General features: G+C 41.9%; 1 protein-coding gene across 2 annotated transcripts; it reads right to left on the bottom strand.

The window, feature by feature from the left end:
- Positions 1–446: 446 nt before the first annotated feature.
- Positions 447–22,949, bottom strand: LOC137327423 (interferon alpha/beta receptor 1a-like). Of its 2 annotated transcripts, XM_067993209.1 has the most exons (8): positions 22,714–22,949; positions 17,401–17,524; positions 13,629–13,676; positions 12,286–12,461; positions 9,826–9,989; positions 7,433–7,568; positions 6,570–6,727; positions 447–2,258 (listed from the first exon to the last, which is right to left on the bottom strand). In XM_067993209.1, exons 1-8 carry the CDS (start codon positions 22,763–22,765, stop codon positions 1,986–1,988), a joined length of 1,131 nt encoding a protein of 376 aa, XP_067849310.1. In that variant the 5' UTR covers positions 22,766–22,949; the 3' UTR covers positions 447–1,985. The 2 variants fall into 2 exon arrangements, with proteins under 2 accessions (XP_067849310.1, XP_067849311.1); XM_067993210.1 differs by lacking the exon at positions 13,629–13,676.
- Between the last annotated feature and the right edge of the window lie 770 nt (positions 22,950–23,719).

Raw genomic sequence — 23,719 nt, 5'->3', positions numbered from 1 at the left:
CTTGATCAAGCCCCCCACATCCAAGTCAAAATCATTTATACCACAAAAAGCAAGGGACTTAGTACTGAGCCTTGCAGGGTCCCCACTGGAAACAGCCTTCCAGTCGCAAAAACACCCGTCAATCATTACCCTTTGTTTCCAGCCTCAGCCAATTTTGGATCCAACTAGCCACTTTACCTAGGATCCCATGGGCTTTTATTTTTTTTTGACTAGTCTGCCACATGGGACCTTGTCAAAAGCCATGTAGACTACATCAAATACGTTACCCTCATCAACCCTCCTTGTTACCTGCTCAAAAAATTTAATCTAGTTAGTTGGACACTACATTCCCTTAACAAATCCATGCCGACAGTCCTTGATTAACCCGTGCCTTTGTAAATGACTTAAGTAAAAATAAAAGGTTTATTTAGTGATAATTAAGTAAATGAAAACAATAAAGAATACAGTTTAATATTGAGAGATTATTATAGATTGTACCCATTTCTTACATTTATTTCAGCAGCTTTTCTTCCTACTGCTCTCTACGGTATAAAATACAAAATATTTTTACAAATTCAGTGCAAAACAACAAAGCCAAATGTGGCAAATGAAGGAAGAAAACTCAGTACAAGGCAGAGAAAAACAAAACAATATTCTGCATTCTTACATCCACTTAATCCAGGAGTGGCAGTGAGGATGATATAAAATGGTCAGGAATGCTGAAGAGAAAGCCCTTGCATGGAGATATAGTACACTTGGTACCATTAGATCTGAACCCTAATTGTGTTTCCACACAGATCAGTAGTATGGAATAACACTTGACTAATTATAAACTGAGTCTGGAGAACTGTTTATCCCTTGGGAAAAAAAACTCAGGTGGGGAAGAGAGATGAATCTCAAATGTTTAAATCCACATGTAATCTGAAAATCAGTAGCTTGTGACTGCAACTGCATAGTGGAAGTTCGATAGATCACCTTGAACTCCCTATGAAAGGAAACTCTTGATCCACTGCACTGGAGCATGCACTAATGACTGCTTACAATCCCTAACAACACAATTCAATTGTTTGTTTTAAAACTTTTTTAGTGTAATTTTCTCTTTCAAAGTCTCCCCAAACCATGGACAATACACCTGTGATGAGATGAGGAGGGCTATTGCTATATAGGTGGAGCTCTGATCTTGCCCTCACTCCTTCCAGCAGGTATTTAAGTACAGTACTCACTAGCAGGAACAAGGCTGATTGTTTCCTTCCCTAACTCAGGCACAAGGAAGCCTACTGTAACATTTCATTGGTAATCTGGCTGAAGTAAGTTCACACAACAGTAACCAGGCACTGAACCTACAATTCTTCCACTCCCTATGGATCAATACCACACCATGCAGTTAGCAACTGAGGGAGTCAGAATTATTTCCTTATGGATTCCATTAACAATGCCAAATTAAGGGACGTACACTTTTATTTAAAAAAATCTTAATTACATTAACACTGGACATCTAGTACAGTTACATTAATATATCTTGGCATTGCTGTTTGAAAGCATCTTGCAACTTTGCTCATGTGCTCTACCGACACTATCAGCATTGTCACTAGGATTTCAGTTAAGTACAATGGTGGCTGTGTGAAATCTTCATTAGATTTTTGCATCTTGTCTACTTGAACTGTGAAACAGATCCAGTTGTACAATTATAGATTTTGTCCTTCCAAACTTGATTTATATCTAGAGTGGGCATTTCAGTCTGTATAACACAAGGGTGAAGTAGTAGTGGTTACAGGTCTGTCAGTGCGTGGCAGAAGCAATAAGTTACGATGAACTAATAGCACCTAAAACAAATGCATTACATATTAAAAATGTTTGGGCACCAAAACACTAAATAAGCCTGGTAACAATTCTCTCTCTCTCACACACAAACACACCCGGCATACTTGCATATGGCAGCTTCAGCAATGCAAAAAGAAGTTGGGACTCAGTGGAAAAACTTCAGTTTTATCACAAAAGTACATAATCTATGTATGTAAATCTAGTTCTGTTAACATTCTTTCCTCTGATTCTTCAATACCACCACTCCTGGAGCTTTCTTCATTAGAAAATTGTCCAGAATCTGTACTGGTTCCACCACTTTGATCATATTGCTCACACTCAGTACTTGGTGCAGAGGAACCAGAATAGGAACTCCAGCTTTCTGTTTCAGAAATGACTTTGATCTGGTCACAGCACTCCTCGGCATCTTCCGATGCCAGCACAAGGAAAGGAGCATTCTGGGAAGATTCACTGAAATACTGCGAATAAAACAAAGGGGAGAGGGTGGTAAATAGAATTGTATATCTGGCTATAATATTTTATACAGAGCTAAGATCATGTCTTTTATTTTAAATAAGGAAAGGATTTGCATTTATATAGCACCTTTCACAACCTCAGGACATCCCAAAGTGCTTTACAGCCAATGTAGTACATTTTGAAGTGTGGTCACTATTATAATGTAGGAAAACGTGGCAGCCAATTTGCACAGAGTAAGGTCCCACAAACAGCAATGAGATACACGACCAAATCATCTATTTTAATGATGCTGGTTGAGGGATATACACAGGACAATGGGAAAACACCCCTGCTCTTGTGTGAATAGTACCTTGGGATCTTTTATGTCCACCTGAGAGGGCAGACGGTGCCTCGGTTTAAAGTCTTGTATGCAAGACGGCACCTCCAACAGTGCAGTTGTCCCTCAGTACTGCACTGAAGTGTCAGCCTAGATTATGTGCTCAAGTCTCAGGTGTGGGGAGCAGAAGAGGTACTTGAGGGCTAAAAATTGATAAAGAGGAGTTACTAGAAAGGCTAGCTGTACTTAAAAGTAGATAAGTCACCAGGTCCGGATGGGATGCATCCTAGGTTGCTGAGGGAAGTGAGGGTGGAAATTGTGGAGGTACTGGCCATAATCTTCCAATCATCCTTAGATACGGGGGTGGTGTCAGAGGATTGGAGAATTGCAAATGTTACACACTTGTTCAAAAAAGGGTGCAAGGATAAACCCAGTGACTACAAGCCAGTTTAGCCTCGGTGGTGGGGAAACTTTTAGAAACGATAATCTGGGTCAAAATGAACAGTTACTTGGACAAGTGCAGATTAATTAAGGAAAGCCAGCATGGATTTGTTAAAGGCAAATTGTGTTGAACTAACTTGATTGAGTTTTTTGATGAGGGCAATGTGGTGTATATGAACTTCCAAAAGGTGTTTGATAAAGTGCTACATAATAGGCTTATCAGCAAAGTTGAAGCCCATGGAATAAAAGGGGCAGTGGCAGTATGGATACAAAACTGGCTAAGTGACAGGAAACAGAGAGCAGTGAACGGTTGTTTTTCAGACTGGAGGAAGGTATACAGTGGTGTTTCCCAGGGGTCAGTACTAGGACCACTGCTTTTCTTGATATACAGGGCACAATTTCAAAATTTGCAGATGACACAAAACTTGGAAGTGCAATAAACAGTGAGGATAGAAATAGACTTCAAGAGGACAGAGACAGGCTGGTGGAATGGACGGACACGTGGCAGATGAAATTTAATGCAGAGAAGTGCAAAGTCATACATTTTGGTAGGAAGAATGAGGAGAATATATAAACTGAGTACAATTCTAAAGGGGGTGTAGGAACAGAGATACTTGGGGGTATAAGTTAAGAAAACAGTAAAAAAAAGCATTCGGGATCCTGGGCTTTATAAATAAAGGCATAGAGTACAAAAGCAAGGAAGTTACGCTCCAGCTTTACCAAACACTGGTTTGGCTGCAACTGGAGTGTTGTGTCCAATTCTGGGCACCGCACTTTAGGAAGGACGTGAAGGCCTTAGAGAGGGTGCAGAAAAGATGTACTAGAATGGTTCCAGGGATGGTGGACTTCAGTTACATGGATAAGACTGGAGAAGCTGGGGTTGACCTCTTTAGAGCAAAAAAGGTTGAGGGGAGATTTGATAGAGGTGTTCAAAATCATGAGGGGTCTAGACAGAGAGAAGCTGTTCCCATTGGCGGAAGGGTCAAGAACCAGAGGACACAGATTTAAGGTGATTGGCAAAAGAACCAAAGGCGACATGAGGAAAATCTTTCTTTTAAAAAAAACGCAGCGAGTGGTTATGATCTGAGGGGCTGGTGGAAACAGATTCAATTGGGGTTTTCAAAAGGGAATTGGATAAGTACTTGAAGGGAAAAAATTTTCAGGGCTACAGGGAAAGGGCGGGGGAGTTGGACTAGCTGGATTGCTCTTGCAGAGAGGCGGCACGGGCTCGACGGGCCGAATGGCCTCCTTCTGTGCTGTAACCATTCTATAATTCTACGATAACCCACATCCTTTTGATTCAGAGACGAGTGCTACCACTAAACCAAAACTGACACCTTACAAGAATTCCACCCGTGGTGACCTACCTTTCTTCTTTCACCCCTTTCTGCTCATTAGGTGGGACCAAGTTACGGATCAGATGTTGGGAGGGCAACCGGCACTCAGACCCCTGATTATTTTACAACTTTATCTTTGGAACCACATTGGCAAACAGCTAGGAGGGAGACTTGTCAAAATAGATGGGCAATATTTTAAAAGCACCAAACTCTTGGAGTTGGTGACAAAATAATAATCTATTGCTAGCCAGAGAATTTTTTTATTTTCTACTTTTAAATAAAAATCTTTTGTACACCATCTTTCTAATCTTTTCACTATGCTTCTTAGCAAATTTACTTGAAGATATTCTTCACCTCCTTGAAAGCCTGACAGTGCAGCTACAACACTGGCATCCACCCGACAATGTGGAAAATTGCCCAGGTATGTCCTGTCCACAAAAAGCAGGACAAATCCAATCCGGCCAATTACCGCCCCATCAGTCTACTCTCAATCATCAGCAAAGTGATGGAAGGTGTCGTCGACAGTGCTATCAAGCGGCACTTGCTCACCAATGCTCAGTTTGGGTTCCACCAGATCCACTCGGCACCAGACCTCATTACAGCCTTGGTCCAAACATGGACAAAAGAGCTGAATTCCAGAGGTGAGGTGAGAGTGACTGCCCTTGACATCAAGGCAGCATTTGACCGAGTGTGGCACCAAGGAGCCCTAGTAAAATTGAAGTCAATGGGAATCAGGGGGAAAACTCTCCAGTGGCTGGAGTCATACCTAGCACAAAGGAAGATGGGAGTGGTTGTTCGAGGCCAATCATCTGAGCCCCAGGGCATTGCTGCAGGAGTTCCTCAGGGCAGTGTCCTAGGCCCAACCATCTTCAGCTGCTTCATCAATGACCTTCCCTCCAATTTCCTTAATTACAATAAGGTTAGAAATGGGGATGTTCGCTGATGATTGCACAGTGTTCAGTTCCATTCGCAACCCCTCAGATAATGAAGCAGTCCGAGCTCGCATGCAGGCAACATCCAGGCTTTGGCTCATAAGTGGCAAGTAACATTTGTGCCAGACAAGTTCCAGGCAATGACCATCTCCAACAAGAGAGGGTCTAACCACCTCCCCATGGACATTCAACGGCATTACCATCGCTGAATCCCGCACCATCAACATCCTGGGGGTCACCATTGACCAGCCATATAAATACTGTGGCTACAAGAGCAGGTAAGAGGCTGGGTACTCTGCGGTGAGTGACTCCCCAAAGCCTTTCCACCATCTACAAGGCACAAGTCAGGAGTGTGATGGAATACCCTCCACTTGACTGAATGAGTGCAGCCCCAACAATAATCAAGCTCGACACCATCCAAGATAAAGCAGCCCGCTTGATTGGCACCCCATCCACCACCCTAAACATTCACTTCCTTCACCACCGGCGCACTGTGGCTGCAGTGTGCACCATCCACAGGATGCACTGCAGAACTCGCCAAGGCTTCTTCGACAGCACCTCCCAAACCCGCGACCTCTACCACCTAGAAGGACAAGAGCAGCAGGCACATGGGAACAACACCACCTGCACGTTCCCCTCCAAGTCACACACCATCCCGACTTGGAAATATATCGCCGTTCCTTCATCGTCGCTGGGTCAAAATCCTGGAACGCCCTTCCTAACAGCACTGTGGGAGAACCTTCACCACACGGACTGCAGCGGTTCAAGGCGGCGGCTCACCCCCACCTTCTCAAGGGCAACTACTGATGGGCAATAAATGCCAGCCTCGCCAACGATGCCCACATCCCATGAACAAATAAAAAAAAGTAAACCTCCAACTATAAATTCCAAATGTTGGGCTTTCTACAATCTGACAATAAATCCCCTACTGAAATCATAATGCCCATAAGACTTAATATCTTGAATGTACACATTTAAATGACAAGTTACGTGGCCACTTCTCATCTCAAGATAGAAGTCAACACACTAAACAAGGCCAGAGTTTACTCAGCAAGGACAAAAAAGGTCCTCCTCAAAACTCAGCAATTGGTAACTTTAGCATGTGAATAACATGCCATATTCACGAATCCAAAAAAAAGTACATTTACTGTAGTTTGCATAAACCTGTATTAAATTTCTAAACATTTTATACAATGAATTCTACTATTTCCTCACCTCCCCTTTAAAAACATTTTAAGCTGAAAAAAAATCAAAATTTGAAGTCCAGATGTAAAACAAGAAACCTACCGTTTGTATATGTTCTGGCAAAGTGTGTGGGGGAAAGAAGGCATACTTTATGCATCTGTACATGTGATGTATACAGAAGGAGCATCCCACTACCACAACAAAAACAACTGCTAGTGAAATGAGGAAGGCGACACCAATCTGCCACAGCAGAATAGTACCTAAAGAAAATTAGAAACATGATCAGTTTTACCTTTTCACTTGCTTATGGCATGAGAACAATTTTACAGTAATAAGTGATACAAACTAATATGATTTTATTATAAAACTGCTGTTGGATGGATAATTCATCACCACAGATTTTCCTCCAAAATGGAGGGTGGGAGAGTCTAAGCTGTAGACGTAGCGAGATTGGTGGGCAAAATAATCTGCCAGCGGGTAGCATAACTCAAGAAAGCTGAAACAGAGATCATTTTTTTCCCTCTTTCCCATTAGGTTTCTTTTTAATACTCCAGCTGACAGTCTGACCAAGACTGAATAAACCGAGTAGACTACCAATCCTGTGAAACACAAATGCTTGTGCGACCAGACCACCTTCTATTGACAGCCCACAGCACAGCTTCCCTTCAACTGGGAAGACCATATATTTTAATCAGAAGGAACATTCCACTGCCACAACAAAAGCAGTATGTTCATCCATGAACCTGGCCTGAATGGGAGCACAAACAAGTTACGCTATGAAGTTAATGTGCAAACGGAACAATGGCCTGCTCGCTCACTTGGCCAGGTAATTGGTATGTGGTGCAAATGCACGAGAGGCAAGAGAATTAAATATATCAAATGATGATTTGGGGGGGGCGGGGGAATGTCAATTTGACAATGCTGTCTACCACTACTATTTTAAAGAGAAGTAATTAAAATCATACCATCGGTCTTTTCACATACAACTGGACTAAACTGTCCTAGTCGATTAAATGTAGTGCTGAAAGCCTGAACGCGCAGACAGTATGTGGTCCAAGGTTCGAGTTTGAGTGGCACCACTTTACCAGTGCTGTTTTTCATCTGTAATTCAAACAAGTAATAAACATTCCATTTAACACATTGCTCATTTTGCTGTAATATTTTTTTCCTATGCAAAGGATTCAGTCTAATGCAGTATTCAGGTTAAAAGCATTTGACTCTACAAAGACAATTTAAATCAATTTCATGGGTTAATGCAGTTTAGTGCAGAGTGCTTTTGGAGTGATATACTGTTGCATTCCAACCAGTCAACACTGATGCACATAGCAAGAGATGAGGGTGTACTGATTTTAAATGTCTAAAGTGAAGCATTAACAAAAATACTATATGTTCTCCTAATGGGATATGTTGTGGTCTGCTTCCTGAGACCAGAAAACAAAATCATATTAACAATCCAAAGCATTCATGGCTAGGAAAGAAAAGGGTGCTATCAAGTTTATTTCATTGAAAAAATAGAAGGGCATCTAGGCGACGATTCGCAACACTAACTATGACTTGCTGATGGATAATGTCCTTTCTGACAGCTGGAAGGTTTCTAAGTGAAATGAGTTTGCACTATCTCAATCCAGTCCATAGCAATGTTTTCAATGACTAATGAGGAGGAAAGCAGTCTGAGTAAAATTATTGTATGAAAATATGTAAAACAGAAACCAAGTTTTCCACCAAAAACTATAAAATGACAGGAATTTGGGAATTATAAAGTGAATACTAACAATTTCCTCAAGATTATATGAGATTAAACCTCAAGAGTGTCAGCAGGCTATTTGACTGTACAAGACAACACTGCCAAGTCCAATCATATCAACACAAACATGCTTTTCAACAGAGCTGGAAGCAAGCAGTCTTGGTGGAAATTAAGTGGTCTTGAAAGCATTTTTATGATATTTATCAATTAATGCGGATAAGTTAAGTGCCATGCACGTCAAGTTAGGAAACTCCAGGTATGTGTATACCATGCAGGGATACCTATTAAAGGTAACGGATCAAGTAATAGATCTGGGGGTAATAGTTGATTGCTCTTTATAGGTACCCAAGCAGTGTGAGGTGGCTGGAGGGAAAGCAAAGTGTGATTAGTTTATATTGCTGGGAACAGCAATAGCAAAGGTATTATACTTAAGCTATATAAGGTTCTAGTATGTTGGAACTTGGGACTACTGTGTCCAGATTTGGTCCCTGCACATCGTGAAGGACATTGAGTTTCCAGTGAGGTTGTACAGGAGGTCTACCAGGATGATTCAAATCTCTTACTTGCATGGATAGGCTCCAAAAAGTTAGGGTTATTTACTTAAAGGTATTTAATTGAAGGTTTAAAAAAAAACGATGGGATTGAAGAGTCAGGTTAGATAGGTTAAACATGATGAAAGGTCATCAACCTGAAATGTTAGCATCTGTGGAGAGAAAGAGTTGATTGTCTCCAGCATTTTCTGTTGTTATTTTAGGTTAAACATCCTCATTTCTTACTGTTCATTATCTTTTTCTATTTTCACAATGAACCCAACTATGTTATAGTCACTAATTCCTAATTGTTCTCCTCCACTCATCCTTCCCATTTTATTTCCCAGAATTAAATCAAGCTATATTTCTCTGTTTGGACTAGAAACACACTGATGTAGGAAGCAGTCTCTATCTCTCTCTCTCTATATATATATATACACACACACACACACACACACACACGTCCATTTTAGGATTGCTAAAATCAACTAATATTATTAACCCTGTTGTAAATTGCTAGTTAGCTGTAATTGTAGTAAGTTACAGGCAACCAAGGTCTCCTGGAGCTTGTTTAATTGTCTTAGGGAATCAGCGAGGAATTTTCCAGAGTTTGTGGTAAATTAGCCTCTCAGGAGAAAGCATTGCTGGGGTTTTGCAAAGTTGTACTGTCAACTGGATGGGACAGGCTTGATGGGCCCCAACTGTCTTACCCTTGTTTAAAATCAATTAAACATTTTTCCTGATGGAGTCTGATAGTTCTACTTATTTTTAACACCATCAAATTCACTTAGCTCAGTATCATTCCAGATGGCAAACACAAACTATTCTTCCGTAGCTGTTCCAGGATAATGACTGGCTGAACCTTCCCTGCTTCCCCCAATTAAAACAAATCTAACAAGAGCACATCCTACATTTCAAGCACTACTAAATACATATTTAAACATTTAATATAAAGAAAGTTTGTTTGTGCTCTATAGCACCATAACCTAGTAATGGGTGGGAAAGAGAGAAACTTGAACTATTAATTTTTCTTTTGTGAGGTTAACATGTTATATATAATGCAACTCTACTTCACAGAACATACATTTCTAGTTTCATAAGAATCATTTTTCCAGAAAGATATCCTGTATACAATGTCTTCATAAAACTTCAGTATGGATTCGTTATTTTCCATTTGGGGGTTGTAAATGTGGACATTAAGCAAATCTCCTTTTGATTTTACATGTACCGATGGAGGACCAATTTCATCTGTAATTTAAAGAAAAAAATATTACAATTCAACAATCAAATGCAGAATTACAATAAATTAGTACACATAAAACAGGTAAATAAAAAATTAACATTTCAGAAAACATGAACAATTCAGCTATTCTATAAAGTTGAATCTCATTACAAAACTATTACAAGCCTATTTACAATCTGATCCTGACTAATTATCCATTTTAGTCAGGAGTTCAAAACTCTGGACCCACCCACAATTACAATTACTTTACAGGTTTCCATGAGTTTGCAATGAGGTTATACCATTTCATTTTATACAACTTGTATCAAAAAGTGGCTTTGGGGAACATGTGACGCAATGGGCTAGACCTCTAGTGCAGAGAACCTTTACGTCTGGGACTGGGATCCTACCTAAGTCAGACAGAGGGGATGAAAATCTTGACTTCTTTTTTTGCTCAGCCAGATGTCTAACATGCCTCATCATGTGTAACAGTCTCCAAACTAAACTACCACTTGCACGTTCTTTTATCCGTCCAGTAGCTATCATTCATCATCAGATCACCGGAGAAGACATTTGACTTCAACATAGTGAAAGTATTACACATGACAGCTTAACCGGAACATCCACTTTAGATATTCTAGCCATCCAAGTCCAATACTGTACATCAAGCTTCAACTCCTAACCTAAGTCCGCAGGTGAGGGGCTTTGATGGAGATATGTCCACCGTGAAGCCGACTCAACTAGGAGGCTGAGTGACACATGGTGTAGGACAGGACCCTCCAGCCAGTCTGATGGCTTCAAGGGTTCCGATGTGAAATAAGTTTGAACAATCTCAACCAGTTCCTGGTAATCATGGACCCTAAGTACTCCTAATTTGGCAATCTCACTCAGTCAGGTCACATCACAGAATGGATAGTGCAGCAAATGGAAAAATATCATACTGTTGCAGTAGCTTGAGGGGCTGAAGCAGAGTAGAGGGAGATTTTCTTTGCATCTAATCATACTACATCTGGGCTGAGAGTACATAGTACAGACACATGTCTGTATGCATGCAGCAAGACCTGGACAACTTCCAGGCTTGGGCTGATAAGTGGCAAGTAATATTCGTGCCAGACAATGACCATCTCCAATAAGAGAGGGTCGAACCACCTCCCCATGACATTCAATGGCATTACCATCGCCGAATCCCCCACCATCAACATCATGGGGGTCACCATTGACCAGAAACTTAACTGGACCAGCCATATAAATACTGTGGCTACAAGAGCAGGTCAGAGGCTGGGTATTCTGCAGCGAGTGACTCACCTCCTGACTCCCCAAAGCCTTTCCACCATCTACAAGGCACAAGTCAAGAGTGTGATGGAATACTCTCCACTTGCCTGGATGAGTGCAGCTCCAACAACACTCAAGAAGCTCGACACCATCCAGGACAAAGCAGCCCGCTTGATTGGCACCCCATCCACCACCCTAAACATTCACTCCCTTCACCACCGCGCACTGTGGCTGAGTGTATACCATCCACAGGATGCACTGCAGAAACTCGCCAAGGCTTCTTCGACAGCACCTCCTAAACCCGCGACCTCTACCACCTAGAAGGACAAGAGCAGCAGGCACATGGGAACAACACCACCTGCACGTTCCCCTCCAAGTCACACACCATCCCGACTTGGAAATATATCGCCGTTCCTTCATCGTCGCTGGGTCAAAACCCTGGAATTCCCTACCTAACAGCACTTGGGAGAACCTTCACCACACGGACTGCAGCGGTTCAAGAAGGCAGTTCACCGCCACCTTCTCAAGGGCAATTAGGGATGGGCAATAAATGCTGGCCTCGCCAGTGACACCCACATCCCATGAACGAATAAAAAAAAAATCCCATTGTCAAAAAATTAGCATCCCTCAACCTTGACTAGCACAAAATTCATTAAAAAAAAGCAGCAAACAGCAAACCAATACAGCAGCACTGGACCCTCTTATCACAAGCTAACAAACCAGAAATTGAATAATTCACTTATGTGCTCAGCTTAAGTGTACAGCCCTGAAGCATATAAAAGTATACCTTACATGAGTACATTATACTGCAAAATACAGTATATAGACTATATTTTTTGATCTTGAAACATCTTTGCTTAAGTATCACAAAAGACTTTTTTAGTGTTGAGGCAGAAAAACTTGCCATATACAGAATATACATATAATGTAGGATCCTAGGGGACAGATTTGCACCCCATCAGTCTTGGCTCTGCTTGAACGCAGATCCTAGAGATGAAAAGCCACTGTGGACCCAAACACTTTGAATTTTATCTTTAAAACTTTTCTCACTCTGCTTGAAGGGAGTAAATGGTTTTGATTTCAACCAGGCTGATTTTTGACTCCCTCGCTGTGCTCGTACACGCAGGATATATTTCCCAAGAAAGAGAATGTCTTTTGAAGTGAAATCGCACTCTGTACGGCTGATGCTTTGACATCCCTTCACATCTTTCCAGACTCCAATGGCACTATGAAGAAACAAGCAACAATTCTGTAAATGATAAACTTGACTTCATTTAGTAGACAAAGGCTGGCTTTCTTCTCTGGCCAGTTGAAGAAAAATTAGATAAGTGCTGCTTTAGTCGATAACACACCACACAGCCATGCCACTATTACAAACTAACAAGAGGATCGCGTGGCATTGCTCACAGTGAACCTGAATACAGGTGCTGGTCAGGAGCTGAGCCAGAATAAGTGAGCCACAAAGATGAGGTGGAACAGGATAGGCCTGGGGAACACTCAGGTGGGGCAGAGTGAGATAGGTAACATGCTTACATATCGGAGCAATCGGATTGGTTTGTTTTATGGTTATTGTTTATTATTGTTAAAAAGTGGGAGATAAAAATAAAATTATTTTCGCTCTAAGTGTAACATGACCACAATTTGTTCAAAACTGGCACTTGGAGTAGACTGCTGCTCAGCTATTTAAAGTACTGGTAAGTAGCAACATTGAATAGTTGGGAACAGCTGATCGGTAAACTATATAAACATCCTATACTGATCAAACTTCAAAAATACTGAAGATGAGCAATATTTTGATCCTGTTAGCTGATTTCAAAATTGAAGCTTTTACATAGTTGACCAACCAGCTGTTTAATTGCCCATCTGCTCTGCTCAGCCATTCAACAACGATGCTCTTCCACTTTAAAGAACTGAGCAGCACCACACTCAGTACCAGTTTGTCATCATTGGAGTCTGCTGCCGCAAAATGGCAGCTGTCTTTAGCAGTGTAATCGTCTGGAGCCACATGACAGAGGCTGATCCCCCAGGATCCAAACTAAAGCAGCAGCATAACAGCTGCTTTATTGGCGGAGACTTGTCTTGTGTATACAGATCTATCAGCTCTGAACCAGCACATCAGCTATGCAGCAAATATGTATGAATTGCAATAGGAGAAAAGTTAAATTAAGATGATTAGTAGGTCTATGCAAAAAGAGGTGTCAGCAATAGGAGAAATTCAAACCTGATTAGCATAACCAATTTGTACTGATTAGTACAAATAATAGAAAAAGCAGGCTTCATGCAATTTACTTTTGGAAATTGTGATTTGAGTACTATAATCCACATCATCATCAAAGGCGGATTTTACTGTGATGATTAAGTTTGTGTTATCCTCACAAAGTTTTGATACTTACACACTGTTCATTGTGTGGTTTACCTGTTGTGCCTCCAAGGAGGGCAGGCTGGTAGGAACAGAGGACATAAGTTTAAATTAGTTGAAAATACATTTTTAAAATATTAGGAAAATCTTTTTTATACAAAGGACGGTCAACGCATAGAGTAAACTGACAGGCAGGTTCATAGATATTAAAATATATCAGAGGAATTAAAATGCACCTGGATGATAGCCTGGGAGAGTTACAGCAATAAACAGACCACCTTTTGTGGGCCAATTGGTCTTTTCTCATCCTATATTATTCTTGTGTACCAAATGTCCAGAGCAGCAGTGAAGAGCTGCTGAGAGTAGTTAGCACTGGACCTGCCTAGCCCCATCTCTTGCCAAAATAGCATGAGGATTGATTATAGGGCTGGGTGGCAGGAACAGTAGTGCAGAGTTAACAATAGCTGGCTAAATTGGGAGGAAAATGAAAATACCATAATTGCCTCCAACTCCCATACGATCACTGCCCGTGAGCAAAAGGCGATGGCGCTGAACAGATCCTTCGGTGGGGACACCAGGGGGAAAAAGGAGCAAGAAGAAAGTAACTTCTTATAATATCCCCACCCAACTCAGAAAGGGGAAAGTTTAGTGATGAGAAACCAGGGACTGGAGCTCGATACCCCAGTTCTTCACATCTTCATCTGCTTCAAACTGTCTGACCATTGGCTGTGTGATGTCAGTTCTCACTGGGTTGGGTGGAGGAAAATGTTTCTTCAACATAAATCAGAGTTTCCCCTGGGGTTTTTCTTGCTGCCAGATTCTGCTGCGTCTTAGACTCTGACCTACTGACATTGCCATTTTGGTTTTACAATTTTGAGGCAAAGCCAAAGATAGATTTCTGGTCCTGGAGCGCTAAGATGAACACTAATGAGGAGGAAGACAGGTGGTCAGCATGGTAAATTGATGGTGATAAGTTTAACAGAAAAAAAGTGCTCTTTTTGCATGGATCCTTGTAACTAAGGAAAAAGAACAAACCTTACATGAACTGAAATAGTTTACAGCATCAGCAACCTGACTTAGAATCATAGAGTGGTTACAGCACAGTGGGCCATTCGGCCCATCAAGCCCATGCCAGCTCTTTGTAAGAGCAAAGCAATCCAGTTAGTCCCATTCCCTCACTCTTCCTCCATAGCCCTGCAACTTTTTTCCCTTCAAGTATTTATCCAATTTCTTTTTAAAAGCCATGATTGAATTCGCTTCCGCCACCCTTTCAGGCAGCACATTCCAGATCATCATTACTCGCTGCATAAAAAAGCTTTTCCTCGCCATTGGTTCTTTTGCCAATAACCTTAAATCTGTGTCCTCTGGTTCTCGACCCTTCCGTCAATAGGAATAGTTTCTCTTTATTTACTTTATCGAAACCCTTCATGATTTTGAACACTTATCAAATCGCCTCAACCTTCTCTGATCTAAGGAGAACAACCCCAGCCTCTCCAGTGTATCTACGTAACTGAAGTCCCTCATCCCTGGATCCAATCTAGCAAATCTTTTTTGCACCCTCTCTAAGGCCTTCACATCCTTCCTAAAGTGCGGTGCCCAGAATTGGACACAATACTCCAGTTGTGGCCGTATCAGTGTTTTATAAAGGTTCATCATCACTTCCTTGCTTTTGTACTCTCTGCCTCTATTTATAAAACCCAGGATCCCAAACAAACATACGAATTAAGAGCAGGAGTAGGCCATTCGGCCCCTCGAGCCTGCTCTGCCATTTGATAAGATTACGGCTGATCTGATTGTGACCTCAACCCTACTTTCTACCTACTCTATCTACAAAAACTTTTGACTCCCTTGTTAATCTATCCAACTCAGCCTTAAAAATATTGAATGATCCTGCCTCCACCGCTCTCTGGGGAAGGGAGTTCCACAGACTTACGACCCTCAGAGAAAATTTCTCCTCATCTCCATCTTAAATGGGAGACCCTTTATTTTTAAACTGTGGCCCCTAGTTCTAGTCTCTCCCACAAGGGGAAACATCCTCTCAGCATCTACCCCTTCTCGTCCCCTCAGGATCTTATATGTTTCAATAAGATCATCTCTCATTCTTCTAAACTCCAGTGTATACAGGCCCAACTTGTCTAACCTTTCCTCATAAGATAACCCCCCTCATCCCATATGCTTTTTTGACTGCTTTCTCAACCTGTCCTGCCACCGTCAAAGATTTGTGAAAATATTCCCGAGATCTCTCTGTTCCTGCACCCCCTTTAGAATTGTACCATTTAGTTTATATTGCCTCTCCTCATTCTTCCTGCCAAAATGTATCACTTTGCACGTGTCTGCGTTAAATTTCATCCGCCATGTGTCGCCTATTCCACCAACCTGTTTATGTCCTCTTGAAGTCTATTACTATCCTCTTCACTGTTTACTACACTTCCAAATTTTGCGTCGTCTGCAAATTTTGAAATTGTGCCCTGTACACCCAAGTCCAAGTCATTAACAGATCAAAGAAAGCAGTGGTCCTGGTACTGACCCCTGGTGAACACCACTGTATATCTTCCTCCAGTCCGAAAAACAACCGTTCACCGCTACTGTTTCCTGTCACTTAGCCAATTTCATATCTATGCCACTACCCCTTTTATTCCATGGGCTTCAATTTTGCTGATAAGCCTATTATGTGGCACTTTATCAAACATCTTTTGAAAGTCCATATACACATCAACCGCATTGCCCTCATCAAAAACCTCAATTAAGTTAGTTAAACACAATTTGCCTTTAACAAATCCGTGCTGGCTTTCCTTTATTAATCCAAGTTTGTCCAAGTGACTATTAATTTTGTCCTGGGTTTTCGTTTCTAAAAGCTTCCCCTCCACTGAGGTTAAACTGACTGGCCTGTAGTTGCAGACATCATTGGAGACATAGACAAACTGCATTGTAAATTTTATATTTATATATAAAACAGACTGTTCGTCACTCGCTTTAGAGATTTGTATACAATAATAAAAAAAACAAACAAAAGCAAAATACTGCGGATGCTGGAAATCTGAAATAAAAACAGAAAATGCTGGAAAAGCTCAGCAAGTGAGGCAGCATCTGTGGAGAAAGAAAGAGTTAACACTTCACGTCAAAGACCTTTTGTCAGAACACTTAGTCAAAAAACACTTCACACGTTCCTAGGGTACAAACAAGGCCTTCCTAATCACTCAACTCTATCACTACCTCAATCCCACTCTGCTGAAACCCTAAACCACATCTTTATCACATCAAGGCTTGACTGCTCCAATCTCTTCTTGCTAGCCTCCTTACCTTCACAGGCTGCAAACTAAAACATCCTCACCTGCATTAAATCTTGCACTCCTATCAGCACTGTTCTGGTGAAACTCCACTGGTTCCCTGTGCCCTGCTGAATTGATTTTAAGATTTTCTCTTGTTTTCAAATCCTTTCATAGGTTTGTCTTACTCTACCTCAGTGATCATTTCCAGCCATATGCCCCTTCCCACGCCCTCTACTCCTTTAAACTGGTTTAAACTTCATTCCCCGCTGCCTTCACTTTACTATTGGCATCTGCTAACTGTTAGGCCCCTTGCACTCTCCCTTTGTTCCTTCTGCCCTGCCATCTTCTGGAAAACCCTTCTCTTTGACATCATTTTTGGCCCCTATCCATCTTTGTTTCCCACTTTCCCTGCCACATACTTCCATTTTTTAATTCTGCTCTGTAAAGTGCTATAAGATATCTTTCTGTATGTGATCAGAGTTATAGAAATGTAAGATGTTAAAACACTCAATTTAGAAATGGCAATTATTGGCTTACCTTCTGTACTGTACAGTATATTTCATACTGTAATTGCTTCTCTGTTCATCATCCCATTTAAGCAGATACTTTAGATTTAAAGCATGAATCTGTATATTTGTTGGGGACTGTATTTCTCCAAACACTGTCCAAAAATAAATACAAGACACTGAATGTCATATGCACATCAAAGTAATTAACATTTCTCAACTTCAATGGTTTTTTACCTCCCCTAAACAAGAGACTTCTTTTATTAACAAGATTTTTACATAAAGAGAGACACTCCCTTTCTTCCCTTTTGTGGGACAAATTAAAACCAAGATTAATAGCAATAGCATTATGCACTGATAACCTGATTGTTTGTTCTCGCCATATTACTGAGCTGCTAACCTCAACTTACAGGATGGTGCCAAGTGGAGGCCAGACGCACACTCATACAAGATGGGGCGGGGGAGATGGAAACGAGGGAGACACATCCTTGGGTTAATGTCGCACACCTTTGGTGAATGGCTTACAGCAGCACTGGCAGAAGTCTGCGAGCAGATCATATGTCTGATTCTTGGCTACAATTGGCACAAGTACCAAGGAGAAAATCGAAGAATTTCATACCCTCAAAACAACAAACACAAAAAACATTGGTCTGAGTAATGCAACATCAGATACAGTAATCAATCTGGACAATCCACCTATTCTGCCTTAGGAAAAAAATCTAAATTAATCACAAGTGGAGCAACTGCAGTTCACGCTCAGTATCAAATATGTAACCCCATGTATCTGACAGATTGTCATTATGAGGGAAGAGATCAAGTTAATAATTGAGAAAAAAAATTCTGCTTTCTGGAATTTACAGTGGAACCTCCATTATCTGCCATGACTGGGTCACCTTACTGGTGAATGGAAATTGGTATACAATGAGTACCCAAATATTAGTCTTTACATGTACTGTAGGCATAGGAATGAAGACAACTACAATACAAATAACAAAAGTAACCTTCTTGGGTTGATTTACATCAGACAAGATAGTGGTGGGCGGTGGAATAAGATGTCTCATGCAAGATTTTGCCCTGCAAAGATTCTATTGGATAATTGAGAAGGCAGACAGTTGGACCGCAGATAGTCGAGGCACTTGCAATTTCATTACTAAGAGAAATATAGTTTCATTTTTACCAAGTGCTTCTTTAAAAAGATTTCTATGTGGAACTCCCTATCCCTGACCTCAGAGTCAGGAACCAGGACAAAGTGCAGAACTCAGCATGACAAGTAGGCTGAACACATGCATCTAGCTTTTAAACAACTGCCATACAGAACAGATTTCTTCAACCAGAACACTTAATGACTGCTAATGAGTTACAAAGCACAATTGGAGCTGTTCTGATAACTTCACTTTTGTGATTTGTAGTATTTACAAACATTAGTTAAATCTCAAGATTGCAATACTGCCTTAACTTCATTATCAGCTTCTTAAAGTCTCTTTATAATGTGTATTAGAGAGTTAGTTTTTAAAAAAAATTAAATTATTACTCAGTAGTCACATAGTGTATGGTATAGGCAGTCTGACGTTAGTGTAAACAGGATTGCTGCATTGAACCCAAAGTCAGAATGTACCACATGACTAATTTCATGTATGTATGCCCATCAAACTAGTTCAGTTTGCTGATCGATAAATAAATGACATTTGGATAAATAGCTTGACCATAGATACACAAAAAAAACTGCAAATCTGGTTATAAACAGAAAATGGTAGAAAAACATAACAGGTCAATCAGCATCTGAAAAAGGTTAATGCTCTCAACAGAACTCAGGAGGTCAATTTTGATGAAGGATTACACACAAAACAATCCCTATTTTTCAGATCAACCTGTTGTATGTTCCTAATATTATCTCTTTTCACTTCAGCTTCCTGATGAACCTCCATCAAGCTCCATTTGTTTCCTTTTGCAAAGGTCCCAGAGGGATCCATAAAAACTAAGAACCCTAACAATGAATTCTGTAAGGTCACAGCATTACTAAATATATAAAAAGTGAGAAAAAAATTAATGTACAACTGAGTTACATTAAATAAACCACTAGTGACAGTGGTCAGAAAACAGATAAAAATGAAGGCGGCCATTTGGCCCTTCTTAACTCATCCATCTAGAATGTTTCTAGAATGATTCCAGGGTTTTTGTCTCTACAACACTACCTGGAAGTTCATTCCATTTGTGAAAACTTCCTGATATCAATCTCAATTTGCCTTTCAATAGTTTGAACCTATGCCCTGTGGTCTTACTGTCACACTTTAGTTTTAACTAATGTCCTAAATTTGCCTTTTCCATTGTGAGTACTATCATCCAACTCTGCACGGTCAACTTCAGTCACCTCCTTTCAAAGCTGAAAACCTCAAGTTTCTCCAGTCTTTCCAAATAATTCAGTCTCTGATGTTAGATCTGTGGTTCTTCTCGAAACCTCCAGGGCTTGAATGGTTCCCTTGTGTCGTGATGAAGAAAACTGGACACAGTGCTCTCGGTGAGGTAGAATGGACACAGTGCTCTCGGTGAGGTAGAATGGACACAGTGCTCTCGGTGAGGTAGAATGGACACAGTGCTCTCGGTGAGGTAGAATGGACACAGTGCTCTCGGTGAGGTAGAATGGACACAGTGCTCTCGGTGAGGTAGAATGGACACAGTGCTCTCGGTGAGGTAGAATGGACACAGTGCTCTCGGTGAGGTAGAATGGACACAGTGCTCTCGGTGAGGTAGAATGGACACAGTGCTCTCGGTGAGGTAGAATGGACACAGTGCTCTCGGTGAGGTAGAATGGACACAGTGCTCTCGGTGAGGTAGAATGGACACAGTGCTCTCGGTGAGGTAGAATGGACACAGTGCTCTCGGTGAGGTAGAATGGACACAGTGCTCTCGGTGAGGTAGAATGGACACAGTGCTCTCGGTGAGGTAGAATGGACACAGTGCTCTCGGTGAGGTAGAATGGACACAGTGCTCTCGGTGAGGTAGAATGGACACAGTGCTCTCGGTGAGGTAGAATGGACACAGTGCTCTCGGTGAGGTAGAATGGACACAGTGCTCTCGGTGAGGTAGAATGGACACAGTGCTCTCGGTGAGGTAGAATGGACACAGTGCTCTCGGTGAGGTAGAATGGACACAGTGCTCTCGGTGAGGTAGAATGGACACAGTGCTCTCGGTGAGGTAGAATGGACACAGTGCTCTCGGTGAGGTAGAATGGACACAGTGCTCTCGGTGAGGTAGAATGGACACAGTGCTCTCGGTGAGGTAGAATGGACACAGTGCTCTCGGTGAGGTAGAATGGACACAGTGCTCTCGGTGAGGTAGAATGGACACAGTGCTCTCGGTGAGGTAGAATGGACACAGTGCTCTCGGTGAGGTAGAATGGACACAGTGCTCTCGGTGAGGTAGAATGGACACAGTGCTCTCGGTGAGGTAGAATGGACACAGTGCTCTCGGTGAGGTAGAATGGACACAGTGCTCTCGGTGAGGTAGAATGGACACAGTGCTCTCGGTGAGGTAGAATGGACACAGTGCTCTCGGTGAGGTAGAATGGACACAGTGCTCTCGGTGAGGTAGAATGGACACAGTGCTCTCGGTGAGGTAGAATGGACACAGTGCTCTCGGTGAGGTAGAATGGACACAGTGCTCTCGGTGAGGTAGAATGGACACAGTGCTCTCGGTGAGGTAGAATGGACACAGTGCTCTCGGTGAGGTAGAATGGACACAGTGCTCTCGGTGAGACACAACCTGAGCTATTTCAACACCATTCATGCAGCACTTGTGACATCCACATTGTCTTCCTACTTTATACTTATCCTGACTGAATTTCACCTGTCATTTTTCTACCCTAAAGATTTTGATCAACTTATTTTGTAGTTACTGAGTTGCCATCCCAGATTTAACACCCCCCTCCTAGTTTGATAAGTCTGCGAATTTGACCAATTTGCGGTTGCTTTTACACTGGCGCTTAAATTTAGATATTAAGGGGATTGAAATCCACGAACTACAGTTCTTTGTTTACCCTACTAAATCTGACTCGATTTTTCTAGCAGCAGAATGGTAGACCCACAAAAAATTTTTTAGCCTATTATCCTGCCGATAAGAAAACTCCTTCCTACCCTTCAGACAGTTTCTTATCTAATATCAAGTTTTCATGTGAATCTCCACGACTTGAAGTTTAAATGGTATCCTTTCACATAGAAGTTGTCAAATGCTTTTTGGAAGTCAAAGTGCAGCCTTGATGATTTATTTTCTACAATCTATTAATTCTTTAGGTCATCAACAGTATCGGCACTACAATTTATCTTAGTGCCTCTAGGCTAGGGAATGAAATACAAATCAACAAGACTCCCATTCTTGATCACTGTCCAGTGACTACTGCTTGAATGTACACATTGAGTGAGGATCAAATTGTGCTCGATTATCATGCTCTCCACCCTGCATCGAGGCTCACACCTGAAGAGTGACCAGTTCGATGAGGCACCAGATGGCTGGCAGCACCATATCCAAACATGAAACAGCACTTTTAGGGCAGAAGAAAAAATTGGAGGGGAAAAAAACAGAAATATTGGGTCGGATCTTGCTGTAAAAATAATGGCGTATGTGAATGGCGAGTTGCGAATCTCCAGAATTTACATAAATTTACATTGCTCTGCCATTTGCTTCACACAAACAGTATCGCGCCCTTAGCCTCCTCGTTATTTTTAAGATCTTGCTGGATTGGCACATTAATTGCACATTAAACTCACCACAAAGTTAAGTCTGATAATTAAGAGCATAAGTACTTTAACAACATGATTATTGTTAATGAAGTGCCAATCAACCTCTCTGGCCCAGAAATTGAACAATTTAAACCATGGAGTCTCATTCCTTCAGGTAGTAAATTGTTCTTAAAATTTGACATTTTTAAAATCTCTAATTTTTTCCCTTAATTTAACTTTGTCTCTTTTTTTCTCTTCATCCAATCTTTCGTTCCCTCTCTATTTCTCTTTCCATACCCTGTTTGACTAATTCCCCGTGTATTTTCTGTTTTTAATCACAGGGGCGAGGCTACGTGTTCAACACACGCTTTAGCCCAAGAGGAGAATAAAAGCAGATTAAAGAAAAATCTGAAGCCTTAAACTATTTAAGTTAAACAAAAATTAAATTAAAAATCATCAGTTTTAAAATAAACAGGACGCCGCCGCACACTTGAATTCCGGGCTGAGGACCGTCGGGTTTGAGCCTCAGTATAGTTGGGGGCGGGGGGGGGGGGGAGTGGCGGCTAGTCCTCGAACACAAGCCCGAGGGCCCAGGAAGGGATGAGTGTTGGGAACCAAAACCCAGACCTTACCTTCGAGCGTCAGCGCTGCCGTTAGAAAGGCACAGAGCAGCGCCGGCACCATGCTGCTCTCCTCTTCCTGCCTTCGTTCGCTTCGCCGGCCCCTGAGAACAGCTTTCCCGCAGCTTCCATGTGATTTACAGGAAACAATACGCCACGAACTAAGTTCATTGCGGAGGATGTCGCCCAGACACCTCCAGGCCTGGGTCACACCATACCTGCCCCTCGTGACGCACGACAGAAACTGCGCCACCAATACTCAGCCCACACCGCCCCTAGCGACGCGGCGGAGATACTGCGCCATCGATACTCAGCCCACACCGCCCCTAGCGACGGGGCGGAGAAACTGCGCCATCGATACTCAGCCCACACCGCCCCTAGCGACGGGGCGGAGAAACTGCGCCAACAATACTCAGCCCACACCGCCCCTAGCGAGGCGGCGGAGTAACACTCACTGCCACACTGCCCCCAGCAACGCAAGGAAGGAATTGAATCAGCCGCACTGCCAGCCACTGTTCTGAGGTGTCCCTGCCACCCTGTCCTTGCCAACTTCGATCAGTTCTCTGTTTTTCAGTGCACCAAATTCAACATTTAGAAATCTTTCCATTACCTAATTACACCCGACATTTGTAACTACGTCCCAGTCAGTAGCCTTGGTCTGCTAAGTGGCCTCCTGTGCAAAGCGCCCCCTCCCAACACTAGTGGTGATGGAGCCTCCAGGCACATCAATTCTGTTTTGTGCAGCTCCCAACCTGAACCCTTCTGGCTTGCTCTCACTTTGTCTTTTAAAGCTGCCTCAAAATCTAACTTTTCAACTATCCTTTCAATCACCCCTCCTAACTCTTCAATAACTGCTTGCTATCCATTCCTTTGTGAAGCTCCTTGGCTCATTGTTCTACATTTAAGGTGATGTTAAAGGCAAACTGTAATTACAATTGTTCTGAGGTCCTGGGAAAAATTGAGTTAGAATTGGAAACTGAGTTTTGATTTCAAGTGAAGATATGAAGAAGAAAACCAC

Source organism: Heptranchias perlo, chromosome 11, assembly GCF_035084215.1.
Source record: "Heptranchias perlo isolate sHepPer1 chromosome 11, sHepPer1.hap1, whole genome shotgun sequence".
NCBI classification, from domain to species: Eukaryota; Metazoa; Chordata; class Chondrichthyes; order Hexanchiformes; family Hexanchidae; genus Heptranchias; species Heptranchias perlo.
The sequence above is the reverse complement of the archived record's forward strand: the minus strand, read 5'-3'. Positions and strand labels throughout refer to the sequence as shown.

Coding starts and splice junctions, on each gene's coding strand:
- LOC137327423 (XM_067993209.1), bottom strand. CDS start 22,765: ATGGTGCCGGCGCTGCTCTGTGCCTTTCTAACGGCAGCGCTGACGCTC. Junction 13,677..17,400: donor TATACTGTACAGTACAGAAG/GTAAGCCAATAA, acceptor TGTTCCTACCAG/CCTGCCCTCCTTGGAGGCAC. Junction 2,259..6,569: donor TGCCAGAACATATACAAACG/GTAGGTTTCTTG, acceptor TTTTATTCGCAG/TATTTCAGTGAATCTTCCCA.